Below are 24,904 nucleotides of genomic sequence, written 5' to 3'. Positions count from 1 at the left end.
CAGCCAGCCAAAACTTGCTGCCGATGGCTTCATCTGATGTATGCTAAACCAGCCACACTGACAGGCGCGCTCCCCCCCCCCCCTCCATACCTTCCACAGTAGCCAAACACGTCCGATTTCCAGTAATGATCTGCAAAATTCTATTAAATGAAGTGTAAAAATGGATGGGAGACATTTTGATTTGGGAATCGTCACGGGAACAAATGAACAAAAGTAATGGAGGGTGGCCAAGGGAAATCAAGGTGTGAGGTCACATCTGTGTGTCAAACCCACCCTGAAGGTGGTTCTAAGGCCAGGGCCCGTATCCACAAAGCGTCTCAGATTGCTGATCCGGGATTTGTCCACATAATATTATGATCTAAAAGGCATAACTGCTCCTAGATCAGCACTCCTTCTCCGAGATGCTTTGTGAATACAGGCCTAGATCGTACTACCCCCCCATCCATAGCTGCTGGTACTGTTCATCTCTCTACTTCTCTCTCTCCCAGGGGGATGTAGTGTGCTCAAAACAGAACAGGCAATAACAATGTTAGCAGGAACGCAATAACAACTCGAACAACTCTGCAGTTTTCACTGGAACTGGAATAGGGTACACTTCTGCTTTCCTCGTCCTTGCTCTGGCTGGCTATTAATGAGTAATAACTGCTCACTCTCTCAGCATACCTCATTATCCAACATTTACTGTTCCAGAATGCATTTAAAACGCTGATCAGGGACTCTCTTTAACTCCGGGAAAACAATGTGTTTTCAGCGTCATTTGGGGGAACTAAGACGTTGCTTACTCAGCAGATGGCGCAGGTACATCCGTAACCAAACGTACCAGAGTGGATTATAACCGCAGGCAGATTTAGACGCTGTAGAGAGGTAGGATGTAGGAAAGGTCGGACGTAGGATGAAGAAAAGATGGCACAGAGAAAGGTAGGAGACAAAGGTAGGATGTAGAATAGAGACATACACTATATATACAAAAGTATGTGGACACCCCTTCAAATTAGGGATTTGGCTATTTCAGCTACACCCGTTGCTGACAGGTGTATAAAATCGAGCACACAGCCATGCAAACTCCATAGACAAACATTGGCAGTAGAATGGCCTTACTGAAGAGCTCAGTGACTTTCAAAGTGTCACTGTCATAGGATGCCACCTTTCCAACAAGTCAGTTCGTCAACTTTCTGCCCTTCTAGAGCTGCCCCGGTCAACTGTAAGTGCTGTTATTGTGAAGTGGAAATGTCTAGGAGAAAAAACGACTCGGTTGCGAAGTGGTAGGCCACACAAGCTCACAGAATGGGACCGCCGAGGGCTGAAGCTCGTAAAAATCATCTGTCCTCTGTTGCAACACTCACTACTGAGTTCCAAACTGCCTCTGGAAGCAGCGTCAACACAAGAACTGTTCATCGGGAGCTTCGTGAAATGGGTTTCCATGGCCGAGCAGCCTAAGATCAACATGTGCAATGTCAACTGGAGTGGTGTAAACCTCGCCCTCGCCTTCATTGGACTCTGGAGCAGTGGAAACACGTTCTTTGGAGTGATGAATCACGCTTCACTATCTGGCAGTCCGACGGACAAATCTGGGATTGGCGGATGCCCGGAGAACTCTATTTTCCCCATGCATAGTGCCAACTGTAAAGTTTGGTGGAGGAATAATGGTCTGGGGCTGTTTCTCATGGTTTGGGCTGGGCCCCTTAGTTCCAGTAAAGGGAAATCTTAACGCTACAGCATACAAGGACATTCTAGACTATTCTGTGCTTCCACTTTGTGGCAACAGTTTGGGGAAGTCCCTTTCCTGTTTCAGCATGACAATGCCCCCGTGCACAAAGTGAGGTTCATACAGAAATAGTTTGTTGTGATCGGTGTGGAAGACCTTGACTGGCCTGCACAGAGACCTGACCTCAACCCCATCAAACACCAGTGGTGTAAAGTACTTAAGTAGTATTTTAATGTATTTTTACTTACATCGTTTTTTGGGGTATCTGTACTTTACTATTTATATTTGACTACTTTTACTTCCCTACATTCCTAAAGAAAAGTATGTACTTTTTACTCCATACATTTTCCCTGATACCCAAATGTACTCATTTACATTTTGAATGCTTAGCAGGACAGGAAAAGGGTCTAATTCACATACTTATCAAGAGAACATCCCTACTGCCCATCCCTATCTGGCGCTCACTAAACACATGCTTTGTTTGTAAATTATGTCTGAGTGTTGGAGTGGGCCCCTGGCTAACTGTAAAAAAAAATGTATAAATGCAAATAGTCTGGGTAGCCATTTGATTAGCTGTTCAGGAGTCTTATGGCTTGGGGACAGAAGCTGTTAAGAAGCTTTTTGGACCTAGACTTGGTGTTCCGGTACCGCTTGCCGGAACAGAGAGAACAGTCTATGACTAGGGTGGCTGGAGTCTTTGGCAATTTTTAGGGCCTTCAACTGACACCGCCTGGTATAGGTGTCCTGGATGGCAGAAAGCTTGTCCCCAGTGATGTACTGGGCCGTACGCACTACCCTCTGTAGTGTTCGGAAGCTGAGCAGTTACCATACCAGGCAGTGATGCAACCAGTCCGGATGCTCTCGATGGTGCAGCTGTAGAACTTTTTGAGGATCTGAGGACCCATGACAAATCTTTTCAGTCTCCTGAGGGGGAAAAGGTGTTGTCATGCCCTCTTCACGACTGTCTTGGTGTGTTTGGACCATGTTAGTTTGTTGGTGTTGTGGACAACAAGGAACTTGAAGCTCTCAACCTGCTCCACTACAGCCCCGTCGATGAGAATGGGGGCGTGCTCGGTCCTCCTTTTCCTGTCGTGCTCGATCGTCTCCTTTTGGCTTGATCACGTTGAGGGAGAGGTTGTTATCTCTGGTCTCTGACCTCCTCCCTATAGGCTGTCTCATCATTGTCGGTGATCAGGCCTACCACTGTTGTGTCATCAGCAAACTTAATGATGGTGTTGAAGTCAAATATTGAGGCAAAGTAAAAAATAGAGAGCGTGGAAAGACATTGGTGAGGTTTGACAGGAGGGAGTGAGAGAGCTAGACAGGCAGGATGAATAATTACGGTTCGAACGACACCCAGAGAGAGGTAGAATGGAGAGGTTTGATGATATCACTGACACACTCAGACATGCAGCACTCTCACCTAGCACATTAATCTTTCAGCACAGACTCTGTGTTACGCTGAGCTACGGTGAGCTGAGGTGTGTGTCGCGTTGAGCTACGACGTGTGTCCTGTGCCGTCGGCGAGGGCGATTTATGAGTCGGAACAAGGTATGTGTGTGTGTCATTACTTCACACACACATCCCAACCTACAGGAAGCTTTACTTGACTTGACTTACCCTGGGGGCGCCCCCAACAGCACGGGACGACCAGGGCTGCGTGAGTTCCCCTATCTTCTTCACGCTGTATACAACAACAACGACGACAACAACTGCGTCATCAGGTACCCCAACAACGACGCGGTTAAGCTCTCGGACAAAACCGCTGTCCTCGGGCTCCAGATTCGTCCGTCGGACTGCCAGATGGTAAAGCGTTCTCATCACTCCAGAGAACGACGGCAGAGAGCTTTTACACCACTCCGGTCGACACCAACGGCCACAGGGCAGAGCTCAACGTATTCGTCAGATGGTGTGATGAACATCACCTACAAGTGAATGTGAAAAAACCCCACCAAAAAACAGAGGAGATTATCCTCAACTCCTAAGTCCATTGGGCCCCATAGGGGTGCACAGAGGGAACGTTGAGCAGGTCAACTCCTACAAGTACCTGGGGGTCCACGATGACATTGGGCTGTGCTGGCGCACCGCTGTGGAGAGCGTGTGCTCACGCATCCAGGGGCGCCTGCGCTTCCTGCGTCAACTCCGGGTCTGTGGCGTCAACGCTACAGCAATGCTACATGGTTTGGTAACCTGACCGTGTAGCTCAAAGCCCAAATCTTGAGATTAACCAAGACCGCAGGGAAGATTTATAGGCATGACACTTCCCTCTCTCTAAGACACCATCATCACAGGCCAGAAAGGTCATATGGGACCCCCTGAAAACAGAGTTCCAGCCAGCGAGGAGACGTTATAGGGTGCCTATATGCAGGCGGAACAGATATAAACATTTAGCTTGTACCCCTGTCAATAAAACATCTTAACAACAGGGGAGACATACAGTAGAGATGAGGGAGTTGGCAATGACTGACTGGAGCCTGGCCCGTAGTTCTTCATCATGTGGAACTGCCACCTAGTCACGGCCTCGCCTGACATTAACTTACGAACTTGTTGTGTGGGGGGGTGTGTGTGATTGGTTGTTATTCTCAATTGATTCTATTTATGTGGGAGCAGCAGAATTCTCTATTGTCCAAGGGGACAATAAAGTATATTTATATCAAATGAGAGGACCATTTGTAGCATTTCCTGCTCTGGTTCTGTTTGGATCTGCTTTTCTTGTTGCCGGGCTGATTTGATGTGGAGCTGGGCCACTGGAGCCTTTTCTCGAATTCTAAAACTCCTGGAAAAGGTGAGGCTGAGCCAACTGGCAGAAGACACATAGTAAGGAAGACTGCCTTTCCTTCAAGCCAAACCTAGATTACACCGACTGCCTGGTGACAAATTCACACTATCCTGCGTCATCACTCTTTTCTCCCAACACTCCTATTCAACTTCAATGGGATGCTTCAGCCTGAATCTCCATTTCGTCTTTTAAATCCGTCTTTTCCCACCTAGTGACGGCTCCGATTCAGACAAGTAGAAAATCAGTCAGCTGCACACTTTAGTAAACGACAACAGGGCTGTTTATCGTTGATCAATGCTACTTTCTCGTCTCTGTATTCACGCCGGTTACTGGAGGGTGAAGATTCACGAAGTTGCTGTGAGAAAACAAAGTGGAATATAGATTGTTTTAGCTCCTTAGCTGGCTACGGTTGGCTTGGCAGGGAGTGTTTTGGAAACGCTAGCTGCTGGTTAAACCCCCTTCTGCAGTGTGACAGCAGGTTTAGGAGTTATGTGGCCACTCTGCTACCACCACAGCAATTTCAGTGGAGAGGGAGAGATGTGGGAGGGAGAGCGAGAGAAAGAAAGGGATATGGGGGAGGGAGAGAGGGAGTGGATGACAGGAGAGTGGACGGATAAAGGGTGGGAATGATGTTGTTTTTTTTCTGTCATTGATTAGCTGTAGCTCAGCTCTGTGGGCTTAGTGGTTACCCTTTCCAATGGACAGACATTATCTCCATCTCGCTCTCGCTCTCTCTCAGCCCTACTATGTACCAACAGTAGACCCTAATCGCTCCTCTGCACTCTATCCATTCTCCTATTTCTCCTTTTTTTTTTTTATAGCTTCTCTGTCCTTTTCTCTCTCCCTCTCTTGTTCAACCTATTGTGCACTCTTTCTCATGCCTCCACCATGTTACCATCACCCGCACATAATCATCCAGGGTAAATCGACTCTCCAGTTTGTAGAAACAAAGTCGGACAACACTTTCTTTAGACAAGAAATGTCATAATTTCTCTCCTAGATGATGATGTGGCCGGTGACACTTTGCTTCTTGAAAGTCCAATATCTTGAAAACTTGACTGATGACATGCAAAACACTTTGGGACTGTATTAACAGTCAACTAATTAAAAAAATGTTGTTGAGTGGATAATTGATTTGTGTTTTGAGAGAGGTTGTAGAGGGCAGATTGGTCGTTGTTGTTTTCTGGGCCTGTCGAATAGTATAGTTGTATAATTATCGGTAAAGCTGTCTCTCGCTTTCGCTCTCTGCTTTTCACATCTGCAGCATTCGTAAGCTCACAGGGACAGAATATACAGTATCAGTCAAAAGTTTGGACACACCTACTCATTCCAGGGTTTTTCTTTATTTGTACTATTTTCTACATTTGTAGAATAATAGTGAAGACATCAAAACTATGAAATAACACGTGGTAACCACGTAACCACAATATTTGAGATTCTTCAAAGTAGCCACCCTTTGCCTTGATGACAGCTTTTCACACTCTTGGCATTCTCTCAACCAGCTTCATGAGTTAGTCACCTGGAATGCATTTCAATTAACATGTGTGCCTTGTTAAAAGTTAATTTGTTGAATTTCTTGCCTTAATGCATTTGAGCCAATCAGTTGTGTTGTGACAAGGTAGGGGTGGTATACAGAAGATAGCCCTATTTGGTAAAATACCAACTCCATATTATGGCAAGAACAGCTCAAATAGGCAAAGAGAAATGACAGTCCATCCTTTAAGACATGAAGGTCAATCAAAGTTTCTTCAAGTGCCGTCGCAAAAACCATCAAGCGCTATGATGAAACTGGCTCTCATGAGGACCGCCACAGGAAATGAAGACCCAGAGTTATCTCTGCTGCAGAGGATAAGTTCATCAGAGTCAACTGCACCTCAGATTGCAGCCCAAATAAATGCTTCACAGAGTTCAAGTAACAGACACATCTCAACATCAACTGTTCAGAGGAGACTGTGAATCAGGCCTTCATGGTCGAATTGCTGCGAAGAAACCACTACTAAAGGACACCAATAAGAAGAAGAGACTTGCTTGGGCCAAGAAACATGAGCAATGGACATTAGGCCGGTGGAAATCTGTCCTTTTGGTCTGATTCCAAATTTGAGATTTTGGGTTCCAACTACCTGCCGTGTCTTTGTGAGATGCAGAGTAGATGAACAGATGATCTCTGCATGTGTGGTTCACACCGTGAAGCATGGATGAGGAGGTGTGATGGTGCTTTGCTGGTGACACCGTTTGTGATTTATTTAGAATTCAAGGCACACTTAACCAGTATGGCTACCACAGCATTCTGCAGCAAAACGCCATCCCATCTGGTTGGCGCTTTGTTTTTCAACAGGTCAATGACCCAACACACCTTCAGGCTGTGTGTAAAGGCTATTTGACCAAGAAAGAGAGTGATGGAGTGCTGCATCATATGACCTGGCCTCCACAATCATCCGACCTCAACCCAATTGAGAAGGTTTGGGATGAGTTGGACTGCAAAGTGAAGAAAAAGCAGCCAACATATGCTCAGCATATGTGGGAACTCCTTCAAGGCTGTTGGAAAAGCATTCCAGGTGAAGCTGTTTGAGAGAATGCCAAGAGTGTGCAAAGCTGTCATCAAGGCAAAGGGTGGCTACTTTGAAGAATCTGAAATATATAAAATATATTTTGATTTGTTTCACACTTYTTTGGTTACTACATGATTCCATATGTGTTATTTCATAGGTTTGATGTCTTCACTATTATTCTACAATGTATAAAATAGGAAAATAAAGAAAAACCCTTGAATGAGTAGGTGTGTCCATACTTTTGACTGGTATTGTATGTTTTTCACTTCTGCCTTATTCTGTCTTCTGTCATTCATCAAAGCATGGCAAACAATGCATAAAGGTCAAACCTAATAGGTAACGTCAAATACGAAGATATTCCTAGAGAACTGTCTTGAGACAGAATGGGTTTAAACTGAGTCTGACATAGAAACATGACAGTTAATCTGAGTTAGTCTGTGTGAGCAGAGGGATGAGGTGTCTCTCTCTCTCTCCCTCCCTCCACATTCTTTGTCTAAGTCATGAATGTCAAGCGCTATCTGTTCTCCTGAGCAGCAGTCGGCCACTCAGAACTAAACACTAATTGTTCTGCCGCTACAGCTCTGCTGAATATCCTCCACAGCCAACGCTGAGTGTTTATGAATTGCTCACATAGGGGAGCTTAAGGGATGTATCTGTGTCCCGTCTCCTTCCAGCATGTGTGAACGTATATTAATCTGCTCCTAGGCCTTTAACCAGGGCATCCCGAAACTCCTAATTACCTAGCGGAGCTAGCACTGAACCACCTACCTCTGAAAGAAGGAAGTTAAGAAAGACCTAATTCTTACACAGCTTCTGAAAGGGCGAGTTGCGTTTGTCTCCTCTGATGGAACACGTGTGTGAGTGATTTTTGTTCCACTTCAACTAAAGGAGCAGAACCGCTAAATGTCTTTAACAACATTACAGTTTTTCCCCAATGTGCTGCTGATTTTGTACAATTCAGTATCCTGTCGAGACGAAGGTGAGGTAGTATGCAGGGAGAGTGAGGATTGGAGATTGCATTGTAAGCTCAAATGTTTTGTTCTCGGGAAGTGGTATTCTGCCCAACTGTTTTCAGTTGTGTTTGTGACTGGTTTTGCGGATTGGCTTTACATTTCTGTTGACGTTGTCCTTTGTTCATTAAACACAAGCGTACATTAGCATAGTCAGCCGTTTGTATAGGAGAGGAATAAAGATATAACCTACAGCAAGTTAAACCAGAGTGCTGAGCGTGCTACCTCATTTGTTCTCTGTGTGCGTGCGGGTTCTTTCACCTGTGTGGGTGCTGCGGGCCGTGGGTGCATTATCGTAATGATTCGCCACAGTGGGCCAATGGTGGTAGACCCCTGGTCCCTCTGAGTACATGGGAGCACCGCTAGAAGGTTGGTGGGATGAACTCCTGCACCCTGTCCTCTCTGGACCTCTCTCTCCTCCCTTCGGCCCCCTCTTCCTCCACTGCCTCGAAGACTAATTGAAAGTAAGGCGTGTGGCCTGCATCACATTAACATAATTCAGAAATAATTGCTTTTGTTTCTACTTGAACCGTAAGAATGTTATGTTGTGCTCCCCTTTTCTCTCTCCTCCTCTCCCTTGGTCCGCTAAGACAGGCCTAGACATCTGCCTGCCCAGGAACGGAGAGGAGAGCTTAGCATCTTCCTCTCTTCACCACTTAGTTTCTGTCTTGTTTGTAGTCCGTCTGGTTGCTGGCCTTTTAGGTGACATTTGCGACGTGTGTGTGGGGGAGCCAGGCATGAGTGTGTTATCTGCTCCAGTGAAGAGCCACAGCACAGTGCTTGTATAGACAGATGATTTAATCTCCCGGCAGAGAGCAGTGAAACCTTCCATCCATATATCCTTACCTTCCGTCCTCCTTTTCCTCCGGCTCCCCTGTCCATCTCCTCTCTTTTTCTTTATTTTTTCTCTCTTTCTCCTCCTCTCCAGTATACCAGCTGACTCATTAGGCTGGCCTTATGCTCCTATGTCCAGAAGGACTATAGAGGCCATTACTCAGCCCTGCTGCCTGGGTACATGGGGTCAGACACCGCATCAGTGTTACATCACTATAGGCGTCTACACAAGATGGATACCGCTCTTATTCACTCATAGATCACCTCATATCAACACACAATTCCCCTAAATAACCTCTCTCTCTCTCTTCCTCTCAATCTATCTCTGTCTTCACACACACACACACACAGACACACACACACACACACACACACACACACACACACACACACACACCTGACCTCCATAGAATAGGTGAATGTAGTGGATATACCCACTTCCCATCAATAACCCTCTCCTCCCCCAGGTCCTACCCAGAGCACCAGCAGGGGGAGATGTTGGAGTCACCAGTGAGAGGGACTGGGGAGGAGGGGCGTGTCCTGCCCTCTATGTGTCTGAAGCAGGTGTTCCCTAAGTACACCAAGCAGTTCAGCTACCTGCGGACCGTGGAGCGCATCACTGCCCTCTTCCTGCGCTTCCTGGGGGTCAAGGGCAACATGCGCCTGGGGCCCACTGGCTTCAGAACCTTCATCAGGTACTAGTTCCTCTTCCTCACCCCTACACACAGAGTTAGAGAGCTTACATTGGTATGTGCRTGTACTTATTGTCAACTAGTTCCTTAGCATGGTTCTTTTTAGTAAGTAACCTATTTTGTCTTCTTGGCTGCCAATGGTGCGTTGTGCTTTTTCTAGCCAATGAAACCAATCGGCTCCATAAAACCATGCGGTCTGTCTGTGTGTAGGAACTGTAAACTGAGCAACAGTCACTTCTCCATGGCGACTGTGGATATCCTCTACATCGACATCACACGACGCTGGGCCAGCATGCTGCCTGACTCCAGAGAAGCGGGTAACCCTCCAGCCAATCACAAGTCACCTCTCACACAGCCCGCCAATCACCAGTCACGAATCACTCTGCCCACCAATAACAACAAAACGTAATTGTGTTAGCCCGCTGAACTAAATACTAGGCATTAGTTGGGGGAGTTGATGCACGTCTTCGGGTCTCCGGCAGAACTAGCTGTGGCCTTTTTAGAATTGGCCAGGTTTTGTTTTTGGCTCTAACTGTTCACGGAATCCCCTCACGTCATCGAAATGAGTTCACAGCGTGGTGACAACATTTGTGAGAGCATCCACTATGAATAATTCACCAGCTTCCACCTGAAAATATGCAGAGGGGGCAGGATGATGAGGAAGAGCGGGGTACAGCGGTACGATTGCTTGAATGCTGTTTGAGTTTCCTCCTGTTGGGCTCGGCTGGCACGGAGGGACAGTTTTTAGCAGGACGCAACGCGAGGAGATGTGAGCTGAATATTTGGTTCCAGACAAATCAAGGGGTGAGAATTTGGTCATTACCCCTACGGGTAATAGGAAAACAGAGCCAATCTCTCTCTGATGATTGGGTCGCAGTGTTGGGGAGGGAAGGATTGTGTACTGTAGGTAGGGGTAGGGATAAGGCAAGTATTTATTATTAATAATAAAGTTTTTTGTGTTTTGGGAAGCGCTGACTCAGGAYTTTAGCTGAATGCTAAAAGCCCCTTATCACCTCAGAAGAAAGTCGCTCTCTCTCGCTCTCCGGCTTTCTCTCCCCCCCCCCCCCTTTCCACGAGACTTTATAGGAAAATAACTCTCGCCCTCACTTTAAACCTTTTCACTTTCTTTGTGTGTTTCACCCACTCATCCTAATGTTTTATTGAGAACCACAGCACCGTATGATGAAACGTGTGGTTAAAAAGTAAAAGCTAGAATAAATGGTGTGCAATGTGCAAATACTGTATATTAAAGAGATGTAGTGTACCTACCTGGATGGTGTGTCTCTGGGTGTGTTCTGGTTGTTTTAAGTTTAGGACAGTCAGAGCTTCTGTGTGTTGTGGTTAGGTTGATTTATTAGTTTGACTTCATCTTGATGTSGATACCGACAGGTGTGGCATGTCAAGAAGCTGGTTATTTGAATGTTMATTTCTCTACCATGAGCCACCTCCAAAGTTGTTTTTAGAGAATTTGGCAGTATGTTCAACTGGCCTCAAAACCGCAGACTACGTGGCGTCTTGTGGGCGAGCGGTTTGCTGATGTCAACAGAGTGCCCCATGGTGGGGTTATGGTATGGGCAGGCATAAGCTACGGACAAGAGGGATGTGGGAGAGCTAGTGGACAGCTACGGACACAATTGCATTGTATTGATGGCAATTTGAATGCACAGAGATACCGTGACGAGACCCTGAGGCCCATTGTTGTCCCATTCGTCTGCCGCCATCACCTCATGTTTCAGCATGATAATGCACGGCCCCATGTTGTAAGGATCTGTACACAATTCCAGGAATCTGAAGATGGCCCAGTTCTTCCACGGCCTGCATACTCACAAGACATGTCACCCATTGAGCTTGGGATGCTCTGGATCGACGTGTACGACAGCGTGTTCCAGTTCCCGCCAATATCTAGCAACTTCGCACAGCCATTGAATAGGAGCGGGACAACATTCCACAGGCCACAATCAGCCTGATCAACTTCATGTGAAAGAGATGTGTTGTGCTGCATGAGGCAAATGATGGTCACACCAGATACTGACTGGTTTTCTCATCCACTCCCCTACTTTTTTTTTTTTAAGGTATCTGTGACCAACAGATGCATATCTGTATTCCCAATCATGTGAAATCCATAGATTAGGGCCACATTTATTTATTTAAATTGACTGATTTCCTATATGAACTGTAACTCAGTAAAATCTTAGAAATTGCATGTTGCGTTTATATTTTTGTTCAGAATAGTTACTCATTATTGGAGAGTGACTCAAGGATCAGGGAGAATCAGTTTGATACACGTCAAATACTCTCTCTCTTCCACCTCCCTGTTTCCTCCTTTTCCCGCTCTCCTCTCACCCTTCTCCCTCTCTACCACGTCTCTTCTATTTGTCTCCTCTCAGGGATGGGTCTGCAGGCATTTGTGGAGGCCTTCTTCTACCTGGCCCAGCGCCGGTTCAAGTCCCTCCCCCTGAGGGAGCAGGTGGTGTCCCTGCTGGAGGTGTGTGAGGCTCAGCTGGAGAACCAGGGAGTCCTGGAGGATCTCTTCCTAAAAACAGCACCTGGTCCAGCAGGCGCTCTGTGAACTACAGTTGTACCCAGCCAGGCAGGACTCAACACCCCCACCATATGTCAACCTCCACCCCAGGCCAGGCTCTGTCGGCCCCCCAGCTCTGCTCCCCGGCCACCCCGCGCAGGGCCTCGTCCCAAGACTACAGGCTGCATCAGAGACTACGGCCCACACACAAGGGCAATGTAGAGAACTGACCCGACTGGGGCCTAAGGAGCTATACTCGCACACGCACACACACACTCCTAACAGAGGAACACAAAGACTGGGTCAAATTCCCCCGGGGGGTCCTGTTGAGAGAAGAGACACAGATTGTTGGGAGCTGACCTCAGAGGCTCAGCACCATGAGGCCTTTTCTGGAATTCATTACTTTTCCTTAAAAAGAAGAGGAAGAAGTCCACAGGGTGGTTGAGGAAGTGGGAGAACGAGGTATGGAGGGGGGGGGTGTGTGTGTGTGTCAAGAAAAGCCACTCAGGTCCAGAGGGGGAGATGGTTGGTTGTAATTATTGATTAATAACTTCAGGGTAGGTTGTGTCTCGCTTCAGCCCTGTCGAGCAACCCACTGAGCAATCACACACACACACGCTCTCTCTTCAGGGAAATCCACACACGTACTGCAGTTTTACACACAGTGTATGTTGCGGGTATGGATCTGAGCATTTCCACGATAGCTTTAGAACCTACAACATTTGCACAAATGTGTGTGTGTGTGTGAGTGTTTGCATGCATGTGTGTTTAGTGTATTTGAGATAACGGCCATAAACTGTAATGGCCAGCGGTTCTGCCATTCGGCTGTTCCTGCTCACAGAACCAATCAGTGATGAGATGTCTCATCATTGTACCAAAGGGAAATGGACATCCTCCCAGACAGTTCCGCCCAATCACAAATCGTCCCTTAGCCCAACAGTACCCCATATGCACTGAAGACCACCTGAGAAGATTGGATGGTATATAAGTAATATGAAAAAAAACACTTAAAACAGCCTATCTGAAGACAAAGTGAAGTAATTAATGAATTCCAATACCTATCATATAYKCTCAGATCTCCAGAAGTGCATAGGTTGTATGGGCTATGGTTTGATTTGGGACTGGGCATTTCCTCTCCTTTTCATAACAGCAGCTACTCCAATAACATAGCAGCCTTAGACAAAAAGCAGTGAGAGAGACAGATGGTTAGTCAAAATGGCCGCCACAGACCCAATAGGAGCACGTCTCSTTTGCTTTGACACCCTACATGGGGAATAGGAAGTTATCTGAGAAAAGAACCAGGGCTGTATCAGGAGAATGCCGTCGTTCAACACTGCTTGTTTACGAATACCGTGTCATCCGTATCCATAGGAATGTTTGAATTGTACTTGATTTTGTTCCGTTTTTTTTCTCTCCACATAATTTAGTCCCGTCAGTCAGTGTCACCTATAAACAGTTGCTGCTTGCAGGAGAATGAAACTGAACACTAAAGCTATCATCTTGGTTCCTTCAGTACCATATGGGCTGCTGCTTGTTCACAAGCCCATAATTAAGAACACACACACTACACTACTATAGACGTTTGCTCCATCTACTACTGCACTCCACCATAGCATCTGAGAACATAGATACTCAACCATAACCTCCATTGGGATGTACTGTGCGTCTGTTCATAGCACCGCAATACAAAATAAAGGACTGTATTTAAACCAGTTGAAAGGGTTTTTCTTGTTCTCTGAATGAATATTGACAGATTGTTGTTTTTACGATCTCCTAACTCCCAATAGGTTTTGAATGTGCAGTGCATATACTTATTGCCTGCGCCAGTGTGGATGAAGATGTATGGGGGTCAATTTCAAGCCATATGTATTCAATTCAAAATGAAATAAATCGTGAACATGAAGAATAAAGTTGAGAATGTAGGCAGCAGGTAGCCTAGTGGTTAGAGCGTTGGGCCAGTAACCAAAAGGTTAGATCGAATCCCCGAGTTGACAAGGTAAAAATCTGTCGTTCTGCCCCTGAACAAGGCAGTTTAACCCACTGTTCCTAGGCTGTCATTGTAAATAAGAATTTGTTTGCCTTGTTAAATATAAACATTTAAACATTTGAGGACAGGTGAAATAATGGATGTTGAAATCAAAAACCAACCGGTTTAAAGCTAAATGTATAGAATTGTAAACAAAAATAAGATGTCAAAAGCAAAACCCCAAAACTTGTAAGCAGATCATTTTAAAGCGAGAGCTGAACTCTGACAAATGTTTAAAAAAACAATWAAAAAAAAAMAAACGTTTTCGGTTACCAGAGTAGCAACCAATCCTATTGAATAGATTTTGCCAAAGCTCTTCCCTGCATGTACTACCTTTTGGTTACGCTACTCGTATTTTTGCTTTCAATGTCTGTTTCTTTGCTTTCACTGCCAGTCTTTTCGATTGCGAGTTTTGGCATTATTTTTCCGTGAAGGGCGGGGTTTAGAGGGAGGCGTAGACAATGAGTCTCCATTGGTCCGCTAGTTTTGGAGTGACGGTTCGTCTTAACCCAATCAATGAACATAGTAGACAGGCTTTTTTTCTATTGCCTACTTAAGTAGACGGTCTGAAGTCACCTCGTTTTCAGTAGCCATGCGCAAATTAATAACAGTATAGCGCCAAACCTACTGAGTTGATTTATAAAATGTTTTAATTCTATGCCAGGACTTTTCACTGCATTTTTTAAAAACAATTTGTATCGTGTTAAATGTTAGCCACTATCAGTAACAACCGTCAGTTATACCCATAACCTACATTTATAACTGTAATTTGAATGTCAATTTCCTTACGTTTAGCATCATTCCATTACAATGTTATTTTAGCATTCTTTCCTCTGTCACATTCATGTGGTTGTTCCTGAGGATCCCTAGCAATAGTGGATCATATTAGACTAACGTATTACAAGTTGTGCAATAGTGTAGCCTGTTTGAATTATTATGGAACTCTCGTTTAAACCTGGAGCCTGGCACGGTTCATGAAGGTTCACGACTACTGGAACATTGTCATCACAGTTCCATGATTAGTGATAATTATTAGAGTAAATGTATAGAACTAACTGTTCAACCCCTATTGTACACTTTAAGCACCTTCCAATATTATTATTATTATTATTTTAATTTTTTTACACTTTTTACCCAATTGCAATTGGTAGTTGCAGGCTTGTCCCATCGCTGCAACTCCCGTACAGACTCGGGACAGGTGAAGGTCAAGAGCCATGTGTTCCCCCGAAACACGACCCTGCCAAGCCGCACTGCTTCTTGACACACTGCTCTCTAACGGAAGCCAGCCGCACTAACGTGCTGGAGGATTCACCGTACAACTGGCAAACGTATCAGTGTGCATGCAACTGGCCCGTCAAAGGAGTCTCTAGAGCACGATGGGACAAGGACGTCCCGGCCGGCCAAACCCTCCCCTAACCAACCCAGACGACCCTGGGCCAATTGTGTGTCGCCTCATGGGTCTCCCGGTCACGGCCGGCTGCGACACAGCCTGGGATCGAACCCAGATCTGTAGTGACGCGTCAAGCACTGCAGTGCCTTAGTCCACTGCGTCACTCAGGAGGTGAATTGAACATTATTTAATATGGCAATTTTCAGGATGAATCAAACCACTATTTTTATTCAACAATATATTTTGTGCATCAATTATTTTTTTTACTATTAATAAATGTTTTCCTAACCCTAAATAATATACAAGATCAGAGTATTTTAAATCTGCTGAAAAGGAGACTAATATGCATGTATTTAAATGGATTTCTTTCATTGACCCCTACTATTCTGAACTGTTCTCTCCATAAATTATTGTGAGTCTGTTGAGAAAACTCGAATTAAAAGGCACACCAAATGTTAAGGAATTGCTTCAGATAAATGTACTGAAACCCCTATTGAACTCCACAAGAAGATCTGTTGACCAGCAAGTTTTTAGCGGTTTAATTAAATGTATTCAGCACGCTCAAGGGAATCACGCCTGCAACGCCCGTAACTTATGTTGGTGCTTAAGTCGGAATACCAACTACGGAGAAGTGCGTAGGAAAGGCATGTGTAGGAAAGACGTACATTTCCTAAGTCTGAATCGGGCCTTAAGTGAGCCTCACGGGAGCAATTAAAGGCATCTCTGTGAAATAAGCATGAGGAGGCATTATGAATGAGGTCCGTTCCCTACCCACCGTCTTCTCCCTCCCTCCCCGCTAGCTCCCTGCTCCTAGGCCTGAGTCAATGAAAATGCATTCATGAATTCAATCAATTCAGCCTCTGAAGTGTATGTGGAAAGACAAGCCGTTATGTTATAGGATGATGGTAATGCTTTGCATCATTCTGGGCTGCCTGTGTCTAATCTTAGATTTGTTAGGATCTTACATAATGTACATTTTCTACACAGTCTAATATGTGGTCCACAGCACGTGTGGTGAGGTCCGTGGCTGGGTAGGCACTGGCTATGATCAAATCCAGATTTAAGGATCTATTCAATCTGTATCGCTGAAGTGTTACAGATTGCACGATAGAAATGTAAAGGTAAGTTCCGATTGAGCCGACATACTGTATGCAGCTTTTAACGTGAATGCGGTCTCCGCTAACGTGGAAACATTGCCTTTAGATTTCAATCACGCTGTTACGCTGAACTTCCGCGATACGGATTGAGTCGAGCCCTTAGTCAATAATAAACATTGATAATGCCCAACTTCACCATACAACAGATAGCTCTAACAACCAGTGACATAGGCTATTAACCAAAATTGTAAATGTAAATACCAATGTAACCAAGATAAAAAAATAAATAAAAAAGAGCCTCCAATGGCAGCATATTTCGTATCATCTGACAAAATGACACTGCACAACTGAGCTCAGCCATAGACCGATGTAGCATCCACAGTTACAACCAATAGGTGGCACTAAAAGACCAATGTATGGACACATTTTATCTGAATAGTTTTCAACGCAAACTCCATAGCCTTTCACAATGGATTTACAATTCTTCCAATGCACTGCGCGGGACACACACACACAATAATATTATATTATGTGAAATATTATTACCCACAAATATTTAATAAATACGGTTCTAATGRATTTTCCATATCAACAAACGAAATGACTGAAATGCAGTTCAAAACGTCAGTCTCATCAAAAAATTCTAGCTTGATAAATCAAATGCATCAAAGGGAATGCTGTCTATTCTCATGTTTATTCAACAGTTGACTAACGYGCAAATTGCAAAAGAAAATGCATTTAGAACTAACTTTACTTGTAAATTAAGTCCATTAGTCTGCCCTTCAGGGTGAACCTCTCAGTRACAGGATTGTAGGGCCAAGGATGACAAAATGATCAAACCTGGCTTTCATTTGAACACTGATATTGTCCAAAATGTTGTAAAACATTCCTCTCATCTCCGATCGGCCGTCTGCTCCGGATTACTTTGTCTGTTAGGCCGAGTGTGGTGCATTTCTCCTCAACCCAATCATAGAAACACTTGCCTCCTGGCATCCACAACGTTCATCGTGTCGCTGATACGTGCACAGCAGAACCCCATGTCCATTATTTTATGCTGCAGAACACGAACGAGTGCATCAGTTTCTCTGAAAATCTTCCCATAGACCATCAGCAGATACCGGTTGAAGCCTGTGACAGCCAGGTATCATATCCAGAGGCCTTGGGCAGCGTGTCCAGACCCGGCGCCACGATAAAGTGACTAAGGGGGCAGTTGAAATCGGTGAGGGTTTGGCACGAAATCTGCATCCCATCTCCGCTGTRCTGTATCGGCACAATTGACAGCGCMCTAGACACTAAAGCAAGGCCTATTTGGCAATGAATTTAGACTACAAGCTAGATAGACTGTTTGTAATAGGTGAATTACCCTATGTGAATGCAGCCGTACACACAGCTGTCTTACCAAAASAATACAAACTAAATGCTGAAAGTAGCTTATTCAATCAAAACAAAAATACTGAATAGCAGTTTGGCTTAGAATACCTACACAACTGCGAATGAATGCGAACAGAACAAAACAGCGGTAGGCCTACCATAGGCCTATAAACAAAATATCAGATTGATAAAGTTATGACACAATCTGTATTTAGGCTAGTTACATTAATAGTAAACAMACGCAGWAAACAAAAGGTGAATGCAAATAACCAAAACACAGCCTACTACAGTGAGATGCAGCCATGCACAGCTGCCTTGTCAAATAAATACCTTTTTCGCCGTTTCGCTTCAAACAGAGAAAATCACGCCGCTCATTCAGTCCAGCAACATGTTGCAATATGGCAATACACTTCCGTGGCTCAAATTCGACCCACCCATGTAATCAATTAAGCAATGCCGGCCTACCATAAACACGGTACCAGTATGTACAGTTCCATTTACAACCAGGAAAAGCAATAGGCTACCAAGAAATAGAATGTAACCCATTTGTTTCTATGATCAAACATACCGATATGCAACTATACMCTGGGGCATTGGAATTATATTGAATTCTGCTTATATCATGCTATACCACAACGAACATAAAAGTTCTATTCCCATTTTGCTATTCCCTATTCCCTAGGTTTTTGCTGAAAATGACGCCACTGGCTATACCACCAAGATTTTGATCAAAACCAACCAGCTAGATTGTTAGCTTTTCAGAAGAGTTGAGAAATCAAGCATTTCATTCCTGCTGAAATCTTCTTCTAAAATCCCCCTCAAATCCCAGTTGGATTAGTTGAGTTTTCCTTGGGTGTAGCATGCTTCGTCTGTGCTGACTGAACATGTCTATGTGCCAGGGGGCTAGGGTCAGTCTGTTTCATCTGGTGTAATTCTCCTGTCTTATCTGGTGTCCTGTGTGAATTTAAGTATGCTCCCTCTCTCTCTCCCTCTCTCCCTCCCTTCCCGGAGGACCTGAGCCCTAGCATCATGCCTCAGGACTACCTGGCCTGATGACTCCTGGCTGTCCCCAGTCCACCTGGTCATGCTGCTGCTCCTGTTCTGCCTGCRGCTAGGGAACCCTGACCTGTTCACCGGATGCGCTACCTTGTCCCGTACCTGCTGTTTTCGTCTCTCTCTCTCTCTCTCTACYGCACCTGCTGTCTCGAMCTCTGAATGCTCGGCWATGAAAAGCCAACTGACATTTAATCCAGAGCTACTGACCTGTTGCACCCTCTACAACCACTGTGATTATTATTTGACCCTGCTRGTCATMTATGAATGTTTGAACATCTTGACGAACAATCTGGCCTTAAATGGCCATGTACTCTTATAATCTCCACCCGGCACAGCCAGAAGAGGACTGGCCACCCCTCAGAGCCTGATTCCTCTCTAGATTTCTTCCTAGGTTCCTGACTTTCYARGGAGTTTTTCCTAGCCACCGTGCTTCTACATCTGCATTGCTTGCTGTTTGGGGTTTTAGGCTGGGTTTCTGTATAACACTTTGTGACATCTGCTGATGTAAAAAGGGCTTTATAAATACTTTTGATTGATTGATGGTTTGTCAAAGTGGAAAATGAGTTATCGCCAGCTGCCTATCATTAAACAAGTGTTGACATCTCATTTCCAATTTCCCATTGAACTTCGAACTTGTTTTTCATTCCACAGTGCAGTACCTTTAAAATTCTCCTTGCTTGATGYGAATCATTTGGTTGTATCAATAGCATGCTTCCAGTTACAATATCCGCCTTGGGTGAAGGCYCTGTTTGCATTAGGATTCTAGGCTAACCTGGGCTGGCTCCTCTGTTCCAAGAAGGTCAGGAACAGTTGGAGGRGGCTGTTGAGCCGTTATCCTGGCGSCACTTTTGGAAGGGGGGATAAGCTCTTCAAGCATCATCGCTGCTGGGCGGCRGCCTCGTGGTTTGATTTCTGAGATCCWTTGTGGCAGTGGCAGATTAGCTGGTTGAAGCTAAATAGGCAAAAAAAAACGCTAATGCCTTTTACAGCTAGCTAAGAAGCTAACATATTTCTGTAGTGGTGGGGTKTGAGGCAGAGTTGAGTGACGCAGCTTCAACTGTAAATTTGACCCCGTCCTTATGAATCAAAATCAAAATTACAGGCGGAGGCGTATCACAGTATTCACATAGCCTACCACGTTATTCACGTAGCCTACCACGTTATTCACGTAGCCTACCACGTTATTCACGTAGCCTACCACAGATAAGTAGCGTTTTTTCACACTAATGGAAATCCGAAGGAGTCTTAGCCTACCTAACCGCCCAGTGGCTTTCCATAGCCCGCTTACACACACACTCCCCGCGGGGCGCTCTGTCCATGGTTGCTGATACAGCGCAGTGGAGACATTGATTTTGCGCCAATCTGTCACTAAATCATTTTCACTTTTTTGCTATTTTTATACAGGGATATAAAACTAAAACTCGTGGAGCCGGGCCCRAGCGTGTCCTTGTCCTGATGATTTTCTGTCGCTTCCTCTGATGAAGGTCGGCAGCGCAGGTGTTGGTCTTCCCCTCTGAATTATACCAAGTTTGGAAAATGTTGTGTAATGTAGTATAATGTCAATTTGCCAGGTTGTTTTTGCAAGCTAGCTACTGTAGCTTTGTTCAGTTCAAAGGAGCGCCAAATGATGTAGACACATGCCCAAAATATGCAGAGCTTACCCACAGGCTTACCMACACAACTTGTTTAGGCAATACGCATGCGCAAAATATGAAATGGGCTCAATGCAATGACTGAAGCTAGGCAGCAAAACCTATGCTGAGCCTGTCCAATAAGAGTGACTGTAGTCAGGGATGGCCATCGTCAACGATTTAAATGAATTTGAATGGATAGGAAGGAAGGCATGCRCACTCTGGTGCCTTTTCTGAAGTTTTGATGCAGTTTTAGCACTTTTMGATTTTGAGCATGAAAACCACCAGACTCATTGATAAAAAAAAACATTAGATAGTAAAAAAAAAAAAAACACACGTGGGTGATGTCACTGACTGGTTAAGACTTCATATGAAAAACTATTTTCTCATTTAGAAGGCTAACATCCCATTACATGTTCTCACAAATARTTTCATATTTAGTCATATACGTTCCACAACATCTAGATGTGAATCGGATCAGTGGGAAAGATACACATTCAGAGATAGTTATGTTCTACTGTCCWTAGTTACTTCACAAATTAGTAATGAATTAGACATTATTGTTCTTTAAGTACCCACGGACMCTTCCAACTGTTTGGATTACAGAAATATTGTTTCATTATTCAACCTTTTGATGTTACCGTACTGCAACGTCTCTCTCTGTGGTAACAAAGGGATTTARCTTCCATTTCTGAAAGAGTGGGAGAAAGAGTTTTCCTGCAGGTATTTACAACCGTCATAAATATTCAGACCCTTTGCTATGAGACTCGAAATTGAGCTCAGGTGCATCCTGTTTCCATTGATCATCCTTGAGATGTTTCTACAACTTGATTGGAGTCCACCTGTGGTAAATTCAATTCATTGGACATGATTTGGAAAGGCACACACCTGTCTATATAAGGTCCCACAGTTGACAGTGCATGCCAGAGACAAAACCAATCCATGTGGTCGAAGGAATTGTTTTGTAGAGCTCCAAAACAAGATTGTGTGTCTGCACAGAWCTGGGGAAGGGTACCAAAAAATGTCTGTAGCATTGAAGGTCCCCAAGAACACAGTGGCCTYCATCATTCTTAAATGGAAGAATTTTGGAACCACCAAGACTCTTCCTAAAGCTGTCGGCCCAGYCAAACTGARCAATCGGGGGAGAAGGGCCTTGGTCAGGGAAGTGACAAAGAACCTAATGCTCACTCTGACAGAGCTCCAGAGTTTCTCTGTGGAGATGGGAGAATCTTCCAGAAGGACAACCATCTCTACAGCACTCCACCAATCAAGCCGTTATGGTAGAGTGGCCAGACGGAAGCCACTCCTCAGTAAAAGGCACATGACAGCCTACTTGGAGTTTGCTTAAAGGCAACTAAAGGACTCTGAGAAACAAGATTATCTGGTCTGATGAAACCAACTCTTTGGCCTGAATGTCAGTTGTTTTTCAGAATCAGGGCTTGGGAGACTGGTCAGGATTGAGGGAAAGATGAACGAAGCCAAAGTATAGAGGGATCCTTGATGAAAACCTGCTCCAGCGCGCTCGGGACCTCAGACTGGGGTGAAGGTTCACCTTCCAACAGTACAACAACCCTAAGCAYACAGCTAAGAAATCGCAGGAGTGGCTTTGGGACAAGTTTCTGAATGTCCTTGAGTGGCCCAGCCAGGGCCCGGACTTGAACCCGATCAAACATATCTGGAGAGACCTGAAAATAGCGATGCTCCCCATCCCACCTGACAGAGCTTGAGAGGATCTGCAGAGAAGAATGGGAGAAACTCCCAAAATACAAGTGTGCCAAGCTTGTAGCGTCATACCCAAGAAGACTCAAGGGTGTAATCGCAGCCAAAGGTGCTTCAATAAAGTACTGAGTAAAGGGTCTGAATACTTATGTCAATGTTATTTAATTTTTATAGAACTATTTTTGCTAAAATTGATAAAAACACAGTTTTTCCTTTATCATTGTAATTTATCATAAACGATTTAATCTGTTTTAGAATAAGGCTGTAACTTAACAAAATGTGGAAAAGGTCTGAATGCTTTCTGAATTAAATGAGTAAAACAGTATCAAACATTATTAAAGTGACCAGTGTTCCATTATTAAAGTGACCAGTGATTCCATGTCTATGGACATAGGGCAGCAGCCTCTATGGGGCAGGGTTGAGTATCCGGGTGGTAGCCGTGACAATGACTAAATTCAGGGCAGGTGCACTGGTTGGAGGCCGGCTAGTGATGGCAATTTAACAGTCTAATGGCCTTGAGATAGAAGCTTTGATGCATCTGTACTGACCTTGCCTTCTGGATGTTAGCGGGGTGAACAGGTCGTGGCTCGGGTGGTTGATGTCCTTGATGATATTTTTGGCCTTCCTGTGACATCGGTTGCTGTAGGTGTCCTGGAGGGCAGGYAGTGTGCCCCCRGTGATGCGTTAGACAGACCGCACCACCATCTGAAGAGCCCTGCGGTTGCGGGCGGTGAAGTTGCCGTGCCAGGTGGTGATACAGCCCGACAGGATGCCCTCAATGGTGTATCTGTAAAAGTGTGTGAAGGTCTTAGGGACAAGCCGAATTTCTTCAGCCTCTTGCGGTTGAACAGTTGCGCCTTCTTCACCACATTGTCTGTGTGGGTGGACCATTTCAGAWTGCCAGTGATGTGTACACAGAGGAACTTGAAGCTTTTCACCTTCTCCATTGCGGTCCCGTCGATGTGGATGGACCCTCCTCTCCTCCCTGTAGGCTGTCTCRTCTTTGTTGGTAATCAGGCCTAATACTGTTGTCATCTGGAGGCGTGCGTGGCCATGCATGTCATGGGTGAACAGGGAGTACAGGAGAGGGCTGAGCACACACCCTTGTAGGGCCCCTGTGTTGAGGATGTGTAGTGCAGGTGTTGTTTCCTACCTTTACCACATGGGGGCGCCCCGTCAGGAAGTCCAGGACCCAAATGCACAGGGCGGGGTTCCGACCCAGGGCTCCGAGCTTAATGATGAGCTTGGGGCGGTATGGAAATTGAAGTGGGTCTAGGGTGTCAGGTAAGATGGAGGTGATATGATCCTTAACTAGCCTCTCAAAGCACTTCATGATTACAGAAATGAGTGCTACGGGGAGATCGTCATTTAGTTCAGTTATCTTTGCTTTCTTGGGTACAGGAACAATGGTGGACATCTTGAAGCAAGTGGGGACAGCAGACTGGGATAGGGAGAGATTGAATATGTCCGTAAACACTCCAGCCAGCTGGTATGCGCATGCTCTGAGGACGCGGTTAGGATGCCGTCTGGGCCGGCAACTTTGCGGGGCTAACACGCTTAACTTCTCTAGGATAGGGTGCAGAGTTTTCACTTAGGGAAAAATAGCGTGCGCAATTTCAACTTCGTGCCACTCATCCCCAGAATATAAGATATGCATATAATTAGTAGATTTGGATAGAAAACACTCTGAAGTTTCAAAAACTGTTTGAATCATATCTGTAAGTATAACAGAACTTATATAGCAGTCAAAACCCTGAGGACTAACTTTTTTATTGTTCAGTTCCTCTATGTTCAATGGATTGTGTAGGGCAAACAAGAATTCTAATCAGTAAATACGCAGTTCCTACTGCATCCACTGGATGTCGCCATTGTATGGAAAATGGTTAAGGTTTTTTCTTAGTGAGGTGAAAAAGATATTAACCCGGAAGTGGAGTGACGTCGTTTGTTTATGTTTGAGATTTGGGCAAGACATGAAATGTTCCGTGAGTTTGTTGATATCCTGTATTGAAAACAGATTGACCTGTCTTCAATTTGACATATTGGAGTGCCAACAAAAGAATCTCATAAAAGGTAATGCGTTTTTTATATTTTATTTCTGCGTTTTGAGTAGCGCCGGCATGGTTGAAATATGCTTCTCTCTCTTTGTTTACTATGGTGTATCCTCAGATAATAGCATCGTTTGCTTTCGCCGAAAAGCCTTTTTGAAATCTGACATGTTGGCTGGATTCACAACGAGTGTAGCTTTAATTTGATATCTTATATGTGTGATTTAATCAAGTTTAATTTTATATAGTTTTTTTGAATTTGGCGCTCTACATTTTGACATGGCTGTTGGGACGCAAGCGTCCCATCTATCCCAGAGAGGTTAAATGTCCTACTCATGTCGGCTACGGAGAACGAGAGACCAGAGTCCCTGGGAGAGGGCCGCGTTGGTTGCACCGTGTTATTCTCAAAGCGGGTGAAGAAGGTGTTTAGCGTGTCTGGGAGCAAGATGGCGATGTCTGCGACGTGGCTGGTTTTCCCT

The 24,904-nt window shown here is 44.9% G+C and overlaps 1 protein-coding gene across 1 annotated transcript in view; it reads left to right on the top strand.

The window, feature by feature from the left end:
• ttll11 (tubulin tyrosine ligase-like family, member 11) overlaps window positions 1-13,802 on the top strand; it is a 42,249-nt gene extending 28,447 nt beyond the window's left edge. The window contains 4 exon segments of the mRNA XM_023987416.2: window positions 9,345-9,572; window positions 9,780-9,886; window positions 11,957-12,123; window positions 12,126-13,802. Of these exon segments, the coding sequence (XP_023843184.2) occupies window positions 9,345-9,572; window positions 9,780-9,886; window positions 11,957-12,123; window positions 12,126-12,320 (697 nt within the window). The 3' untranslated portion in view covers window positions 12,321-13,802.
• Window positions 13,803-24,904: the final 11,102 nt, after the last annotated feature.

The sequence above is a fragment of the Salvelinus sp. IW2-2015 genome, linkage group LG5 (genome assembly GCF_002910315.2).
Source record: "Salvelinus sp. IW2-2015 linkage group LG5, ASM291031v2, whole genome shotgun sequence".
NCBI classification, from domain to species: Eukaryota; Metazoa; Chordata; class Actinopteri; order Salmoniformes; family Salmonidae; genus Salvelinus; species Salvelinus sp. IW2-2015.
This window is presented reverse-complemented; position numbering and strand designations above follow the sequence as displayed.